Below are 20,057 nucleotides of genomic sequence, written 5' to 3' on the forward strand. Positions count from 1 at the left end.
AGGAGCGCTCTACCTCTGAGCTATTTAACCCCAGCCCCAATAGTTTACTTTTTAATTGATCCAGTAGTCTCTTTTTTCTGACCAAAACATAGCATAATTTTAGATTTTTTTCACTTTTTCTTAACTTCATAATTAGTAATATGCTTCCTCTTCTGGACCATATTTTTTATAAGGAGGCACAGTAAAAATATCTAATAATGGTAGTAGCTAACAACAAAATTACATTGAGATCTAATTATTGGGTGGTTGGCCAGGCTCATTGCCCAGTGACTATTCCTGCATACCTCTTCTTTGTTTTAAATTTGTGGTCCATACAAAATTACTGATAATAAAAAAAATCATTGATCTTTGGAGATATTTTAAAATATACATAATATTAAATTCACAATTTTTTACTTCGTATATGTCAAGATGTTACTTGATCTCCTATCTGTATTGGTGTCTTTTAAACTCAGTTACCTTGATTATTGTTTATGTGTTTTCTGAAATTAGGTCTGTTTTTCCAGCAGAGTACAATTTTGCAAGACTTCTGTTTGTAATTAAGAAATTGTAATGCTTTATACTTGAGACTGAAAAACATGGATGCTGAATTCTTGTTTAGATTGCGTGGAGATTCCTCTTATGTGACCTTGAAAAGTAATTTATTTCCCGTAGTCTTTCCCTTTAGAAACTCAAGGGAGTTTTTTGTTTTTGTTTTTTAATTTTTTAGTTGTATATGGACACAATACATTTATTTTGTTTATTTAGTTTTATATGGTGCTGGAGATTGAGCCCAGGGCTCTATCACTGAGCTACAACCCCAGCCCCTCAAGGGAGATTTCTGATTCCAAGGTTTAATCTCTTTCTTAAGTGCACAACACATTTATTTATGCTTATTAATAAATGTGTCTGAAGTGTTTCCACAAAACTATTTTAAACTACAACTGCTTTCAAGGGACATGAGGGGAGAGCACACTCTGCCATTCCCTCTGGAAACCTTTGCTGTCTAGGTCAGGCCTGAAAGATGAGAATTTTTTTTTACTTTGTGAGAGTGAAGAGAGACATTCTGTTTGTAAAGTCAAGTCTGAAGGCACAAGGCTGCTGTAGAAAGCATTTAAATCAATGATAATCTGCGGATTCTTAGTGGGGCCTGAGACTTGATTTCCAGCGGACTTCAAGGTCAATACTTGACCTTTTCACTGAATTGACTATTCATTGTTATGTTTGTAGTATTTGTTGTAAAAGTAATGATGGTTAAGATTGTGGTTGCCTGATCAAGTAGTTATTGTTTTCCTTACTGCCACATAGTTCTTGTTTTTTAAAAAAAGCCAATTTCATTTGAGAAAGTCCTTGAAGAAGTAGTAAAAATTGGTAATTTTATTAAATTTTAGCTCTTGAGCATAAACCCTTTGTTTATTTAGTTGTAGTTGGACACAATACCTTTATTTTATTTTTATGTGGTACTGAGGATCGAACCCAGGGCCTTGAACATACTAGAAGATGCTGAGCCACAACCCCAGCCCCTTAAAAACTTTTTGTATGATGAAATTGAAATCTACATAAATCACATGAAGTTGGTGGGCTATCTTATGGAAAGACATTTGGATAATTTTTTGAGCTTCAGGCTGAACTACTGTTTTTTTCATGAAACATCATTTTTATTTGAAGGAGCAGCTAACAACAACAACAACAATTATGGTTATTAAGACGGGTGTATTTGATGGATATATTCTCTAAAACAAGGAAACTAGTTGGCAACATTTATTTTCACTGATAGAATTAGAGCAAAGTAAAATTTAGAAATAGAATTTCAGAAAATTTGTATCTGTCTTATATGTCACTTTGAGTATTACCACTTCCCAAAGTTTAAAGTCTGAAGCAAGGGGGTTATAATATGATTTCTTTCTTTCTTTTTTTTTTTTTAAGAATAAAATTTAATGAAATGTGAAAGCCTTTGAAAGGTCTGCCTAACTCTGTGAACTGATACTTTCCAATTGGCAAATGAATGTTAGCAAGCCATACATGGATAAAGGGCCATTCAAAATGCAAGACAGAGGATTGGATTTTAGTGTAACAAAGTATGAAAAGTTCATTGATAGCATTTCAGATTCCATGTTACAGCTAATTTTTAAGAAATGAAAATTTGTTGAGTTTTGGTGTAGTATGGGGGGAAATAGCCACAGTTTTATGAAAAGACTCAAAGATTCTCCGTTTTTCAGCTTCTGGACTGTTTAAGGATTGATAGGGTTTTTAAAAAACATTCTTTTACCAAAAAAATACATCACAACAGATTGAACACAGAAGCAGGTGAGAATGTGTCTTTTATTAAGCTAGCCATTAAAGAGATTTGCTAAAATATAAAATAATACTTCTTAACAACTTTTTTGGAAAATAGTATTGTTCATAAAAACATACTTACATTAACACGTAATGCATTTTATTGTTTTAAAAATTAATATTAAAATTGTCTTTTTCTAATTATATTTAAATATAAAGACTAATTATACACAATTTATACATATATCTCAAATAAAAGCTTTCAGGGGTCCTTGTTACTTATTACTAATGGTAAAGAGTAAGACTGATATATTTGCAAATGCTTTAGGCAATATGAGGGTAAATCTGTGTGTGTTATTTACTCTGCAGAAAGCTTTGTGTGTAATATCACGTTTAACCTTAGGGCTTATCACCTTCATTATGAAACTGAAGAAAAGTTTCAGAGAAAGTAACTTGCTTCGGATTACATAGTAAGGAATAGAGTAAGGCTTTTTTAGTTCAGTGTCTGTCTCTTTAAAGCTCTGGTTTTGATATATTGTTGTATAGTATACCAGCATCTAATAGAACTTTTAACATAGATTTGTTACTCAAAGAAAGATAATAAACTGTAATTCTTCACTGTTTATCAAAACAGTTATTGGAGGTTTCTTCTTTGCAGCTGAGAATATTCTTATTCTTTATTTAAATGAGAATATTGGTTACACCACCATATTAATTGGAGGAATGTAAATTGCCTTACATTCTTTGAAGGAAATTTAGCCATAAGTATCAAAAATTCTGAATGTTTGCATATCTTTTGACCTAGTATTTCCACTTTTAGAAATATTTTTACTTGTGAAATAATTGAAGAAGCACACCCTGATATATGTTCTATGATGTACATTGTGGCATGATTTAATAGAGAATTCAGAGACTACTTAAATGTCTAAGCATAGGAGATAGGTTAAATTAATTATGAATAATATAATTATTTATTATAAATTATAATGATCTACTTAAATCTACTAAGAATGATGGTTTAGATATTACTGATATAAATTGTTCATAGTGCATTTTTTAAATGGCAAAGTAGTTTACCATACTATGTAAAGATATATTTATAGTATATTGATGTGTTGAAGAAGGAGGTTTAAAATTAAAGTAACAGTCTCTGAATGGTAAGATTAATGGAGAATTTGTATTTCCTTTTTTGGGCTTTGTTTCCTAATTTTTAACTTTGAAAGGTTTAAAACAAAAACAGAAGGAGCTGTGAGCCACAAACCAAACCAAACAAAAAAACCTAGCTTGGCTCATTAATATCCACCCCAACCCCGTAATGTTTAAGGTGCTATCAGTTATCAGTTCTGGCATAAAAGGCTAGCATTATAGTTTTTAATATTTTTCCTATGGAATTATATTATTCTTAGTGAATTATAACTTGAAATTAATATGTTTGTTGCAGCTTGTATATGAATTTTTCATACGATTTTTGGAAAGCCAAGAGTTTCAACCCAGCATTGCCAAAAAATACATAGATCAGAAATTTGTATTACAGGTAAGCAAATTCTTATAACTGTGTGTATTTGTTATTCAGTTGTTAATACTTTGTCTCATTTTTTCTTGGATGTTTGTTAAAAAATAACTCACTAGCATTATATCACCTCATAAACACACACACACGTACACATAAATTTCTGTTACTGTCTATTTAAAGTAATAGACACCTCAGTTATTTGTGGTAGAAATAAATTACATTTTAAACAGCCTGAAATGCTGATGTCTGTAGTTTTCTTTTTAAAGTTTAATTATAAAGGAATTTCAAATATATAATCTTGGTGTGTGTGAATTTTAGGTAGCTTTAAAAACTTTGATTTCTGTAAGGATTCTTGAATAATTGTTGCATAGCTCTGTTAAAACTGAGTAGGAAAACTCAGACTGCAGAGCGTAAGTAACTTTTAATAAATAATCAAAATGAGAGTTATTGGAGAGTTTTCACTGCCAGGAAATTGCTTAGCTTGACACTTTAAAATTTCCCACCAGGATTAACTCTAACCTATCCTTTTGGAAATTCTCAGCGAATGTAGTTTCCCTGACTTCTCATTTTTTGTTTTATAATCATAGACTTTATCTTCCTTCTTAACTGGGACATGGAGTATTTTTGTGGCAATGAATTTTTTAGAACCTTCTTGCTCCTCTTGTTGATATTCATCAATAGAAATGGACACTGGAAAGAGTAAATATCTCCTAGGGAGCCAATGAACTAACTTCAGATTAAAAACATCAATTTGGCAGAATAAATATATATATAAAATTTATAAAAAAATTTTTTTTTTAAATTTTATATGGTGCTGAGGATTGAACCCAGTGCCTCACGCCCATGAAGCAAGTGCTCTACCACTGAGCTACAATTCCAGCCCAGTATGGCAGAATATTGATCTCCATTGCCATATGAGGCAAGATAAAGGCTGATACCTCATGATGACTTCATTTTCTTTTCTAATTAAATTAATAAATTTAGAATTAAGGATAGACAGGTGAGCCATAGCTGATATTTTGACTGCTTTTGACACTCAGAACATAGCAGAGTCAGTCACAGGGTTCATTCTATCAGAATGCCAGAGAGCCTAGAGCCATGAAGGCCTCTGTATGCCCTGGGTATGTGGCTCCGTAGAGTTAAACCCTAAGTTCAGATCTCAGCTCAGAACTAAAAAGGAGCTTTGGTGTCTTGCAGGGGAAGAGTGGTCAGGATAACTCATTAGCATCTGTTTACTCATTCTAGGCAGATCATTGGACATTTGAGTATTTTGGCACAGCATTAATGAGTCATGGCTCACAACTTAACATGGAAGGCTTTGGATCTGGCCCATTGATTGTCAATATGTGTTCTCTATCATTGATTGCCAGTATGTGACTAAGTGCTTAGTTCTTTCAACCTTTTTTCATTTGTCAGATTTTGAAGTCTATAACATCTGGATGTCCATTTGTCTTCATTCATGACATGTACCTTTGAACACAATGAATGGAACCTGGTCATGCCAGGACAGCTTAGATCTAGGTTTCCCATTCCCTTGTCTGCTTGTCTGGACTCAGTTTCCTCCCTCCCTCCCTTTCTTTCTTTCTTTTTCTTTTTTTTAAACCAGGGACTTAACCATTGAGCCACATCCCCATCCCTTTTAAAAATATTTTATTTAGAGACAGGGCCTTGCTAAATTGCTGAGGCTGGCTTTGAGTTTATGAGACTTTCCATTAGCATTTCTTGCTTTGCATGACTTTGCCAACTTATGTTAAACTTGTGGTCCTAACTGACTTATAATTGACCTTTGCTGTAAAACTATTTTCTTGTTATTCAACTTTTTTTTTTTTTAAATCTAAGTATAGGACAAGACATATTTCCATGGTATATGATTTCTTTCTAGTCTTTGGAGGTCTTTCTGTATCTTTATTTTGTCATTCACTTTATTTAGTCTTCTTTGTATCTTTACAACATCTTCTTTAAATATGCTAACCTTTGGCCTCATCTAAGTCATAGATTAAAATTGTTAAACTACCCAAGGCTTATAGAAGCTTTGGACTTGTCTTTAGAAATGCCCTTACTTTAACATAGATTCACTAATCAGTAATCTTTGAATTCTTAAAGTAGTTAGAAATTTACTTCAGTATGTTATCATTTTTCCTGTGGTACTTAGTTTTGATCATAAGGAGAGCATTTTGTTAGATGCTATGGTAAAAGCCAGGAGTTGTTGTTTGTAGTGTTCCCCCTCATTTATGACTTTATCATAAAAAGGAATGCCATTCATCTGCTATGATGTGAACTCCTAGAGCTACTGCTATTTATTCATGCACTAAGTACTTGCAAACCATGGAATTGTCTGTCTATCTATCCCAGAGTTTTGTCAGAGAGAAGAAATGAAGTACAAATACCATTTATATACTTTAGTGTTTCAGTGCCTTCTTCATTTTTTCCAACCTTTGCCTTCTTTATTTTCCTTCCACTTCCTTTCTTTACCCTTTAGTCTGCTGACAACTAAACCTGGAATCCAAACACCTTCTTAAAGTGAAGCCTCAATTCCCTATATGGTTCTGAGCTCCCTTCCTATATGGTTTGGTCCTGACTTGGGTCCTGCTGGGATCTTGGAGCTTGAGAGGTTATTGCTGACATTTCATTCTTTTACCCCCATCTTGCCCACATCCCTTCCTTCCTCTATATTATTGCCTGTATATTGGCTACTCCTGCCCACTTCTGTGTTCCCAGTTCAGGTCTCTTTTTATGCCCTCACTTTTTCCTTGCTTGTTTCTCCCATGCCACTTGGTCCTAGTATGTTTTGTACCTGGTTCACTCCTGACATAGAAACACTCATAGTATTTATTTATTTTATTTTATATTATTTTGGGGGGGGGGCAAATCCAGATGACATTTAACTTTTTCTTTTCTTGGGCAGATTTCTTATATTCTGTAGATCCTCAACAATCTCTAAAGGAGTTTGGTGATTTAAATTTAAAACTTCTTTACTAATATAATCCAGCCATGAGATTTAAACTTATTTTATGTAGCATCTTGATATATTGTTTGTTTTTTTCCTGACTCTTACCCCACCTGTCATTGAATACAAAAGTTAAAATAAGAATTTAGCTATTTTGTCATGATGTAGTGGAAAATTAGGAAGCTCTGGGTTTGATCTTGAATTCCCTATGTACTATAAAGTATACTTTAGGAGGTAAGACTGTGAACTGTGGGGACAGAAGAAACTGCATTTAGGAGCTGGGGATTTGGCTCAGTGGTAGAGTGCTTGCCTAGTATGTGTGAGGCACGGGGTTCAATCCTCAGCCCCACATAAAAATAAATAAAAGTATTATGTCCATATACAACTAAATTTTTTTTAAAAAAGAGGGTATGTTTAACCCCCCCCCCTTTAATATCTACTTGCAGCAAGACTTTCAAGTATGTACACTTGATTACTAAACCTGAGTTTCCTCATTTGTGACGTGGAGGTGGCAGGAAAAAAATAATAATAATATAGGAGGCACTTCAAAGTTGACAACTATTAAGTCTTCTTAGTTCACTTGGCAGTGTGGTTACAAAAATGGGATCCCTACCTTTAGTCTTAAATAGAGTAAAAATCTTGGGCAGATTGTTGATGACTATTCTTGAGACCTACTGTATCCTTTTATAAAATGGCGGTAAGAGTCACCTCTGTTATAAGTCACAAATAAAATAAAATGAGATGACTTGGTATCCTGTATGGACATAGTAGTTACTCATTAAATATTAGTTATTTTCATACTTGTCATATTATCTATCCACATTGACAGAATATCTTATTTTTCTTGCCAATATTAATTTAAAAATCTTCACTTTTTGAAACCTTTTTTTTCTTTTTTGGTGCCAAGGATTGAACCTGTGTCCTTGGGTATGCTAAGCATGTGCTTCACCACTAAGCTACATCCCCAGCCTTGAAACAAAATTAAAAAATCCATACAAAACTTACACTAAACTTTTGCAAAACATGCTTAAATAAATGCACAAATGTAACATATTTCTAGATGGGAAAACTTGCCATCATAAAGTTGTCCATATAATCTCCAAGTTAATTATATATTTAGTGCAGTTCTAATTAAAATTCCAGTAGCTTTTTTATTTGAAATTTTTAGAGTTCATGAAATAAATTTTTGAGAAAGATGATTGATGATAGGATACTTTACCTATTAGACAATAAAATAATTCATTTCTCAGCACTACAAAAAATAAATAAAACATACTATGAAGTCACTTAATTAAAACTGTGGTTTTTGAACAGAAAAATGGAGCATAATAGAAGCTTGGGTGGAAGAAGGCTCTTTTGAGTATGCTCTAAAACCCATAAGAAGATGTACTAATAAATAATAGATGTTATATAGGCAGCAAATTGCTATAAGTTCTGAAGAGGAAACCTGGTAGTATTCTGTCAAAATTAAATTTTGACCCAGCAAGTCCATGAGAAGTATTCAGTTGTATGTACAAAAATAAACATAAATATACTGAATGTATTGTTTTTAATAATTATTATAAAATTGGAACCAATAATTCCTCAGCAGGAGTTAATTGAAAAAACTGGACATTCACACAGTGAAATATATAGTAATAATGTCTGTTTCATTCTACTATGTTTCTTATCCCCACATCCTCTCCTTTCACTTCTCTCTACCTAATCTAAGGTAGCACTGTTCTTCTTCTTTTTTTTTGCATTACAATTCTTAATACACATATATGCCACAATTTTTGTATCTCTTTTTGTATATAAAGTATGTTGACACCCAATTCAAGTCTTCCTACATGTACTTTGGATAATGATGTCCATCACATTCCACCATCTTGCTAATCCCCTGCCCCCTCCCTTTCCCTCCCACCCCTCTTCCCTATCTAGAATTCACAGGCTTGTTTTTTAAGTTAAGCATGCATGCTATAGAACATGATGGTTTTGAGCCTTCATCTGTTATTTTAGGGAAAAGGAATGTTTGTAATTTTTGTCTTAGTCTGTTTGTACTACAACAACGGAACATGTTGGTTCCCCCCTTATCCATGAAAGATGTGTTCCAAGAGTCCCCAGTGGATGCCTGAAACTGCAGATAGTACTGAACTTTATACACAAACAATGCATTGCAAAGACAGTTAATCTGATAACCCAGACGGCTACTAAGTGATTAATGAGTGGGTATCCTCTACAGTGTGGATATGTTGGACAAAAGATGATTCACATTCAGGCAGGATGAAGTGGGACGTTGAGGTTTTTCATATGCTGTTTGGAATGGCATGCAATTTAAAACTAATTGTTTTTGGAATTCCATTTAATATTTTTAGATCAGGATTGTATATGGGTAACTGAAATGAAAAGCCGCTTAACGGGGGACTGCTGTACCTGAGTTGGATGATTTATGAAGAACAGAAATTTGTTTCTCATAGTTTTAGAAACTAGGAAGTCCAAGGTCAGGGTGTTAGCATCAGGTGAGGGTCTTACTGTGTCCTTAGATGGCAGAAGACAGAAAGACTAGAGAGTTAACCTGTTTGTGCAGTCACTTTAGAGAGGCATCAATCCATTCCTGAGGGTGGAACCCTTATGACCTAAACACTTCCCAAAAGAATTCACCTAATAATTTTGCATTGGGAATTGAGTTTCCACAAGGTGAATTTTGGGGGATTCATGCAGATCATAGCAGTATGCATTATGATTTTGGAAGGAGATAAACAAGATTGTTAATTGTCTGGAAGGGCCTAATTATGTGTGATTGTCACTTTCTATTTCATATACATACACACATATATACTTGTAACTAAAAAATAATGAACATATATATTATAATCGATAAGAATTGTAAACATATTTCAATTTCAAGTACATTCTTCTTTTATTTTTTTTCAGTTTTCATAAACCTGAGCATGAATTTGTGCATTAGCTTTTATAAGCCTTTTTTTTTTTTTTGGTAGGACCATGTGAACCATTCTTTTATGTTCAATATTCATTTTATTCCTTCCTTTTGGCATTTGAATATGTTCTTTTAAAATCTGAAGCTCACAAGAAAGCTTCCTGTGTTGTCTCAAGAGTCTTTTCAATACTTTGAATTATTCTTTCCCATCAGGAAGCAGTATAGATTGGCAGTTAAGTGTAGAGGTTGGCTTGAACTCAGAATCTGACATTTTTCATTGTGTGACCTTGGGCAAGTTATATAACTTCTTTGTGTCTCAGTTTCCTTATCTGGAAAGTAGATGCAAAATATTCTTAATATGGTTATTAGATCATAAAGTTGTAGAGATGTAGAGTGAATATCATATTAACACTTAAAATAGTTACTGATACAGGTAAGTGGTCAGTAAATGTTGTGCTGTTCTGTTACTAGTATTTTTATTAAGATCTGTTCTTGTTTTGAGAACCTGCTTTAGCTGTGTTTTCTTAAATAGCTTCAGTCTGAAGCCAAACAATGTTTTCTATCATGTCTTACCATGTGTGTTATGAATTATTTGATATCTGACTCTTATCCTAAAAATCATTGGTACCCTTTGGCACTCTATTTATATGGTTCTTCTTGGGCTGTCAGGACCTTTCATGTGTTATGTATGGTCTCTCATATCCCTGGATTTTTACTATTCATTGTTGCCAATCAGTTTCTTCCAATTGATATTGGAAATGAATGTTAATTGATGCCAGGAGCATGTAAATTATAATATGTGAAAGCCAGAGGACAGACAAGTGATATATAATGAGTAGTCTTGGTATGATCAAATGGAATGCTAGAAACTAGTAATTGGAGAGAGTGGGCTCTACTGCTGGCCGCCATTCCCACTAACCAGCCAAGTGTTTCTGGATCTTCAGGTTTTTCAGGAGAAGCTGGAAATCTAGATTGTGTATGAGCCAGACAAAACAGCTGGTTTTTTTTTTTTTTTTTTTCCATACAAGGGTTTTGAATGTCCTTATATGAAGGGTTTCATTGGTTTTTATGTCTTGCCTACTGGAATTTCTTTGTGATTTTTATTAAATCTAGATTTACATAACCTTTACCATTTTTTTATGCACTCATCTAAGGCTTTACATAAGAAAGCTGTCAGACACTTTTCAGATAATCAATTCTTTGAATAGTGCCCTTGTGTCTATGATAATGTTGATTTTAGACTTACATAACTTGGTGAACTGCCTTCTGAGCTAGAAGTTCAAGTTGTAGACTACTCTAGGGTATGGATCAATTTTGTCTGTTCTCAATAGAGATTATTTTCATCTGTGTTAGAAGGGTTGGGTTTCTTTAAGTTTCTCCCTACTTTTCCTTTAGAAACAAATAAATTGCCAAACCTTGAATTATTTCATTGGGTGAATTATTATGGTCAGAGTTTTAGCAGCATATTTCTAAAGATTGCTTTCAACCACTTTGCAAATCTGAAAAACAGTGGTTGCTAAGAGACATACAATTCAAGTATCCCCATAAACATATGTACTGCTGGAGATTGCTGTTTAGTAATTTGTATTTCACATTTACAGTTATATTTAGCTGAAAGGTGCTGTAATTATCATGCACATTATGCAAATAATCCAACCTGTCCTTAAAGATGACCTTTTGTTATTGTTTTTGTAAAAATTCAAGACAAATTGGACATGACACAAATCAAGCTGTTAAAAAATTTAAAGTTCTTGGGCTGGGGTTGTGGCTCAGTGGTAGAGCTCTGGCTTAGCATGTGCGAGGCCCTGAATTCGATCCTCAGCACCACATAACAATAAAAAAATGAAATAAATATAAAAAAATTAAAGTTCTGAACTGAAATAAATTCTACAAAGCCTTGAGTTTTAGCTCCAATAAAAGTTATTTTTCCAAACAAGTTCCTCGAATATGTCAAAATGTTTACATTACTCTCTCAGATCATATAGCAAATCAAACTTTAGTGAAATTTATTTATGCCTGAAATTTTATCAGATAGCCAGTAGCGGTTAACAGTAAGTTGTCTGATCCTGTCCTGTCCAATATTTGACTTCAAAACCTTAAAAAGGGAGTTGCTGCTCTGGCTCCTGCATCCAGATATAGCTTCATGGTCACACAATATATGCAGTTGTGTCAGTACTCTGAGTGGAAGAGACTTGTGCTTGGTTTAATGCTCTGCTGTGGTTGTTTTGAAATTATTAATACTGTGTGTTCATTTTACCCTGTGCCCCATGAACTTTGTAGCTGATCTCTGTCTGCATCTCACTAGTGCATCATTTAGTACAACAGCTCTTTTTCAAATGCTGTTCACATTGTCCTAAAATTTTAAATCACAAGGCATTCTTATATCAGCTTGAATACTTAAGAAAGAGAGGGAGGATAGACTTACCTACTGTTTTGAAAGAATTCCTGAAATTAGGAGAACAGAGTGACTTGGTAGAGTTGTTCATGTTTGTATGTCTTTCATCTTTGAAAATTTTATACTTCATTTCCATAGGGGTCTTGACATCAAAATTGGTAGAACCTTTTGATCCTTGTCCTCACTATACTTTCTCATTGGTTGCCCTTCATTTTTTATAGGGGTTTCCTTGACTCTTGATTCATTGGAGTTGGGCTCCCATTGACTCTTGTTTCTTGATTCTGGGCTGTTCTTAGTTTTTAGGTGTTAGAATAAGTTAATATTGCTGACAAAGCCAGAAATGTGGAGGTCTAATTTTAGTGTTCTTTGTCGGTTTGGATGAAAACATTTAGAATACCAATTTTAATGATTATTAAAGATTTCTGTTGTTCTTTAAAATCTTACATTATATGAAGCAGGGCAATTACTGCTCTATTGTAGTAGAAGGCGGCCTGATGTTTTACTTGAAATCTTTTGCTCTCAGTGACTTTTTTTTTTTTTTAAAGATAGAGAGAGAGAGAGAAGACAATTTTATTTTTAATATTTATTTTTTAGTTCTCGGCGGACACAATATCTTTGTTGGTATGTGGTGCTGAGGATCGAACCCGGGCCGCACGCACTCCAGGCGAGCGCGCTACCAGTTGAGCCACATCCCCAGCCCATCAGTGACTTTTAAAAATATTTTTTTATTAAAGAGTAATATCTACTTTGAAATTCAAATGTATAGTTTATAAAGAAAAGTAACAATCCTCTGCCTCATCCCTCCCATTCCCTGGAAAGTCTTTCAGACATTAAATCTTCTGGATTCTAGTCTATAGATTTATTTGATTTATTAACTCCATATTTCTAAATACTATGCTTATATTGCTGTTTCTTGATTTTTCATTTTAGATTTTATCTGTAGTTGACAGATAAAATCTAAAATGAAAAATCAAGAAACAGCAATATAAGAAATATATAATATTAGAAATTATTATATATTTTTCTCTGTATTTTCCCCCTCCACGTCCAGTGTAGTTGTGCTTCCACAGTCCTGGGTGGAGACCTGACTCTGGGGATCCAATAAATCAGGTCTGGCCACTAGTTCCAAAAACCAAACAGAAAAGGTAGTATTAATCAGTGTAGCTATGCTGGGAAGACAAGGGACCCTTGTCTTTAAGGGACTGACAATGACCCTGAGGCTTTAGGAAAGGGATATGTGGGCAAGGGTTAAGACGGTTTACACCTGGAGGCTTTTCACAGCTGCCAAAGCAGGTGATCTTGATCAGGTTTGATCTGTCCATCATCTCAGGATTGGCCAGGTGGGGGCCTCTTCTCTGAGGCTGCCTGGAGGGTAGCTTCCACTTAATAAGATCTTTATAGAATCAGATATTATTCCTAGAATCCAAGGAAATGCAGACTGAAGGAGACAGATGCAAAAATGGAGGCAAAATCGTCAAGTCTATTTTTTAAAAATATTTTAGGAATACAGTAGCTTTATTTATTTATTTTATGTGGTACCGAGGATCAAACCCAGAGCCTCACATTTGCAAGGCAGGTGCTCCGCCACTGAGCCACAACCCCTGCCTGAGATGCCAAGTCTTTAGTCCTGCTTTTTTTTTTTTTAATTGTTTGTAGGTGGACACAATAACCTTTATTTTATTTTATTTTTGTGGTGCTGAGGATCAAACCCAGTGCCTTATGCGTACTAGGCAAGCGCTCTACCGCTGAGCCACAACCCCAGCCCCTGCTTTTATCCATCCATTGGACATTTGTAGGCAAAAATGAAGAGTCTTAAGTCTTTTTTTACAGTTACATCACAAATTTCAACTAAATCAAAGTATTGTGTTTACTTTAGCATGATTGTATACATGTTGTTCATACTCAAAGCACATCTCTCCCCTCCCCTCCCCTCCACTCCCCCCTCCTCCCCTTCCCACAAAACAAAACAAAACAAAACAAAACCCTGGAACTAATAGTTGCCTTATTGCAGAGCAAGACCATATTCAGAGCTGAAAAGACCATAGAGCTGCAAAGGTCCTTAGACACTGGTTCTTTGTGATCACACCAGAATGATTTCAGATAAATAACTCAGGGTAGCAGGCATGAATTTATTAGAAAGGATAGGAAAAGAAAAAAGAGAGAATATTCTCAAGGGAGAAAGAGAGAAAGTGGGTCCCCTCAGAGAGAACAGGGACAGCACTCCCTTCCTGCCCTCCTGTTTTATTGGGGGTTTTAGAGAAGTTTCCAAAGAATCTCACCCAGGACATCTCTTGACTTCTGACAGCAGGATCACATCAGACATTCAAGTATCCACTGTGCATGGTTTACCCTGTGTAGGGAGATTTTACTATTATAATAACATGTTAAATATTCAATTCTAATTGAAACTTAGTCTTAGAGATTTTATGGTTGGGGAGCTTTGCTTCTAGTTATCCTGTTTCCCTGCATTTGGATTCTGGTCTGTGTAAAGGGCATAAAAGTCTCCCTTCAAGGGCAGACTGTATCCTGCTTATCAGGGGGAAGTTCTTAGAGTAGTATTCTCAGAGAGGGCTAGAGCAGCCTCAGGCAAATTGCCTTTCAAAAGAAAGGATGTGGGCTCAGCATGTGAGTCCAGTCCATGGAACATCCCATAACCTCAAGTTCCCACTGCCCACATTACCACCTATCAGCCACATATTTGCTTGCTTTCCTATGTGTTGGTCACTAATTTATCCCCTAGTTCTCTGAGATGGCCAGATAGCTCTTCTCAGTGTGGCATATACATCAGCTAATGTATCAGCTCTCCCCCCATCCTTCTTTTCCCTTGGAGGCCTCCTCCTGGAAGCTCTGTTCATCCTGCTCTAATTGTACTGGTGGCATCCCCCTAGGCTGTATCCATTGTGGTCATCCTGAGACTTCCTTTGCCACTCTTCTGGGCCATGCCTTTCTTTCTTAACTTTTTCTCTTTCTAGATAATTCCTAAGAAAGCATGAATGAGATGTTAATTTTCACGGAGTGCTTGTATGAAAACAACTTTATTCTGCCCACATACTTGATTAACATTTTGGGTAGGTATAAATTTATATCATTCTATTCATCTACTACAGAATTGTTCCATTGACTTTTAGCTTCCATTTTTGAATCAAGAAGGTGTGGGCCAGCAGAATCCGTTATCCTTTACAATGATCAGTTTTCTCTGTAACCTTTTGAGATCTTCCCTTTGTTCCCAAGTCCACAGACTTCAAAGTGACATTCCTTAGTGTGGGAATTTATTCATTGTGTATAGCATCCAATGAGCTATGTCTATACGTCTTTTTTTTTCCCCCTTGGAAAATTGCGTTGAATTGATGTCTTCCTCAGATAATTTTCTTTTCTGTTTTCTGTCCCTGTGATTCTCTGGATAACTTTTTACTAATGTATCAGAATTTCTGGATCAACCCTTTGATTTTTTTTTTATCCTTTTTTCCTTTTGTATGCTATTTCTTTGGTTTTACTTCTGAGGGGGTAGATTTGCTAATTTTAATATTCTAGTCCTGAAATTTTTATTCACATTATATTTTCAATTTCTAAAAGCTCTTTTCAATTTTCTGAATGTTTATCTGTAATAGCACTGTTTTTGTTTCTGGGATCCAATGTATTTGTTTTGTCTCTGATACTGTTAGAGGTTCCTTTTTGCAGTTTTTTTCTACTCCTTGCATGGTGTCTGTTTCCTCTTGAGTTCCCTAAATTTTTTTTTCTGGTCTTTTATGTTATAATTCTGGTGATTCTTTTTTTTTTTCTTTTTTTAATTTTTATTGGTTGTTCACAACATTACAAAGCTCTTGACATATCATATTTGGTGATTCTTGATCTTGTAGTCATCATTACATATTATTTCATCAAAAAGTTAATTGGAACCTGTGTATGTGTGTACGCAAGCATGCATGTGCCCACAGGTGTATATATTTGTGTGACACTTAGCAGCTGGTGACTTTCAATGGGATAATTTGGCAAGGATCTTACCTTTTTTACTGAGAACCCTTCAGATGTTGGTTTATCTGAAGGTCTTTCCTCTTCAGGCTATTAGTTTCCCCCAAAAGAGATCTTTTGATTTCTTGCGTTATCCAAAATTGAGAGCCTAATTAGGGAAGGATGGAAAAGATCTTACTCTTAAGTATGCAGGGTTTTATTTAATCTTGTTATTTTCAGTAAATGCTTCATTAGCAGTGTGTGAAGCTCCAAGAGTAGATACTTGGTCATTTATTCTTTCTAGACTTAAATGGAGGTCTTTATAATGCTGCATGGGACAGGGATCCAGGGGGCTCGTGTCTCCTTCTACAGACTTTCAACCAGTCCTCCTGTTTTTATATTTCTCATATACTGATTGTCAAATATATCTGCATGCCTTCAATTCTTTTTTTTTTTTTTAGAGAGAGAGAGAGAGAGAATTTTAATATTTATTTTTTAGTTATCGGCAGACACAACATCTTTGTTTGTATGTGGTGCTGAGGATCGAACCCAGGCCGCACGCATGCCAGGCGAGCATGCTACCGCTTGAGCCACATCCCCAGCCCCGCCTTCAATTCTTAAGCCTTTAAGAATCTCTGGTGTAAATTGGCATGCTCATTGTTAGCTTTCCTCCCTTTCTACAAAATGGAAAAACACTTAGCAGGATGGTGTGACAGAAATCCTAAGATGGTTACCTCTTGTCATCGACTTCCAATCTGTGAAAAATCTGCAAGCATGTCTGATCTGCTGTCCTCTGGTCTTCTCTGCTCTTTGGGTTTATTCCATTGTTTTTCTTTCAGTGTCATTTCAGGGAGGTTTTATGAGGAAAGTTTCAGTTCCCCATGTCTAACTGAAAGGCATGGTTCTCCTCATTTCACTATAGGTTTATTATGACATTCAAATAAGGATTCTTTGGCTAAAACACTATGCAATTCATCCTTGTTAGCTTCAGGAAAGGTGCTTTTTTTCTTTTTAATTTTGAAGTCAGTATGTTGACAGCTCTGTCTTTGCTCTTTAATCACCTTGGAACTCTTGTTCTTCTTTTGACAACAAATTACCTGTTATATTGTGGATGGCACGGTTCACCTAGGCATTTATAAATGTCAAGTTAATATTTCTTATTGGTTTTTCTGTTACATTTGTGTTTTATTACAGAAACCCACTTTTGTATCTATGCTTATTATACTTTCTCTTTTGTCTTATACATCATAAAATCATCAAAATTATGTTCTATAGAGCACGAGAAAAGTAGTTTAATATTGTAGTTCATCTTCCTTTCTCATAGAACAGGATACAATTAATATTTGTGCCTTGTAAATAACTAATTTGAGACCTGATACTTTGAGAACTGTCTTAGCTTTTTGTCACTGTGGACCTATTTTGTGGCACAACATTATGATGGGGAACATGTAGCAGAACAGAGCTGCTTCCTTCATGTCTGCTGGGAAGGTGAGAGAGCATGAGAATGCTTAAGAGCTTGAGTGAGAGCACAAGCCAGCAACCAGGGACCATTAGGACACACCCCCAGAACTAACTCCCTTGAACCTAGGTTCCACCTCCTCCTGTTTCCATCCTCTCTCAGTTGTCCATTCAGCTCTGAATCCATAATGGACTAATTCAGTGATGAGGTTAAAGTCCTAACCATTACAAGAACTTAATAATTTTTATTTAATGATATGTTTATTAAACTCTTAAGATTAACTTCATAAGCATAGTTGATTCAAGTTTTACTAAGATTACACCCCCTCAAACCTTCTCTTATGTTGGCTGCAAATTAGTCATTAAGCCCTTTTGCAACACTTAAAAACAGAAACCAAATGAAAAAATAGAACTTGAAAAGTTAATCATTTCTATTAATAAGGAATGAAACGGGGTGAGTCAGATACCTTTTGTCAATTTGAGCAAGTTCATAAAGATATACTGAGTCCATCTGGGTCTTCTGGGTTTTTTTTTTTTTTTTTTTTGGAGTAAGGGTTGGGTGGGGAGGCTGTGGGATTCTAGGCCTCTCTTTTGTACATGAAATGTTTTAACTTGCTCATTGCCTCTCATAGTGAGCTCCAAGTTCGTTCAACACTTTGTGTGTGCCCAGCAACAAGAACCATCCCTGGCATGTGGAAAGAACACTACTAAGGGGTCAGAAAGATGACAGGTGTTATTAACAGCATCTTCTATTCAGATAGGTTGCTGGTGAGGGTGTGTACTATTGAATCTTTCATGAACATTGCTATAGTTTTGTGTGCCCTTCAAGGCTTGGTTCCCTGGGTGTAGCCTAGTAGAATGTCTGTAAGTCATTTGAGGTGTGCTTTTGGAAGGGATTATGGGACACCAGTCTCTCCCTCTTCTCTGGTTATAGATTTAATCATATACTTGCTCCCACATAATTGATATCTATACCATGAGGTGATGCCATCAAGGGGTGGCCCTGGTCATAGAGTCTTGTGCTATGCTGTTTGGCCTTTTAGCCTCTAAAACTGTGAGCTAAATAAACCTTTTCCTCTTAGTATCCTGTGTTGAGTATTTTATTATAGTGGTGAAGAATTGATAAATACAAACACTCTTGCCCTACTCCACTCTTGTGTCAGCCTGGATATCATTTCCTCTAGAAGCCTTCCCTGTCACTGCACTTCTTCCAAATACAGTAGTTAGGTCTCTTATGCAATTATACAGCTTACCGAACTATTTGTGCCATTTATTCACCTGTGTCCCTTATTAGACTAGGCTCTGCAAAAGCAGATTGTATCTATCTAAACCATTATTGTATCCCTGGCTCCTTGGCCATTGGCTGCCAATACATATTTACCTGAAATACTCATTTTATTTTAAACAAATGGATGGCACCGTAGAACCAAAAATGATGTCCCATTTTACTTCCCATTTTGGGGAAGACTACCCTTCAGTTTGTGCTTCCTGACATATTTGAAAGATCATTTTCACAGTTTTTTCATTTGAAGAAAAGCATCATACTGAAGCACATTCATTTTATTACCACCCACTTAGTTATGCTTTTGCTATCAATCTCAGCCTCATATTTTAACCACTTGAATTGTGCTTATGCATGTCTTGATAGTTTTTGATACAGATGTTAGTCTGCTTTCATTTGTGTGCTGCCTATATGTTCTTGAAATGTTTTGCTATAAAAGATATTACTTTTCTTTTAAAGCAGTGGTAATGAATGTATTTAAAAACTCAGATCAATTTCTAATTTTGTTCTTTAGCCAGAGGGACTTGCCCACTGTCATTTTAAAAAGAAACAGCTTATTGAGTTATAGTTTACATGACATAAAGTCACCATTTTACAGTTTACAGTTCATTGGTTTTTAGTATATTTACAGAGTTGTGCAGCTATTACCACCATATAATTGTAGATATCCCCCAAACAAACCTGTACCCATTAGTAGTCACTTCCCATTGTACTTCTTTGTCTAGGATTTGCCTATTCTGGGTATTTCATATAAATGGAATCATACATGATATGGCTTTTGTGTTGGCTCCTTTTCCTAAGCATGATGTTTGGAAGGTTCGTCCATGTTGTAATAATAATATGATACACACTGCTTCTTTTCCTTTTATGACTGAATAGTATTCCATTGTATCACATATTATCTGTCTCTTTATCAGTTGATGGATATTTGGGTTGTTTCATCTTTTGACTGTTTCAAATATTGCACTATGAACAAAGTTTTTGTATGAATATATCTGATTTCAGTTCTTTTGATTGTACACCTAGGAGTGATGTTGTTTCATCATATAGCAACTAGAAATTTTGAGGAACTGTCACACTGTTTTCCAAAATGCCTAATACCATTTTACATTCTTATGAACAAATTGGATCCCTTACATATTGTTTCTTTGTTTGCCAAGACTCTTTATCACCCCCCCTTTTTAATTAGAGCTGTCAAATAAGTAGTATCTTCTTCTTTTGCATTTCTGTAGTGATTAGTGAAATATATAACTGTTTCATGTGTCTTTTAGCCATTTGTATACATTCTTTGTGATTTGTCTATTCAAAAACTGTCCTTTTTCCATTTTTTGCATTGAACTC

The 20,057-nt window shown here is 35.0% G+C and overlaps 1 protein-coding gene across 2 annotated transcripts in view; it reads left to right on the forward strand.

Moving 5' to 3' along the window:
- Nucleotides 1-20,057, forward strand: part of Ppp2r5e (protein phosphatase 2 regulatory subunit B'epsilon) — a 165,655-nt gene that overhangs the window by 118,769 nt on the left and 26,829 nt on the right. For both annotated transcript variants that reach the window (XM_026385139.2, XM_026385140.2), the window contains exon 5: nucleotides 3,698-3,790. In XM_026385139.2, coding sequence (XP_026240924.1) covers nucleotides 3,698-3,790 — 93 coding nt within the window. The remainder of the gene's footprint in view (nucleotides 1-3,697; nucleotides 3,791-20,057) is intronic.

The sequence above is a fragment of the Urocitellus parryii genome, chromosome 6, assembly GCF_045843805.1.
Source record: "Urocitellus parryii isolate mUroPar1 chromosome 6, mUroPar1.hap1, whole genome shotgun sequence".
NCBI classification, from domain to species: domain Eukaryota; kingdom Metazoa; phylum Chordata; class Mammalia; order Rodentia; family Sciuridae; genus Urocitellus; species Urocitellus parryii.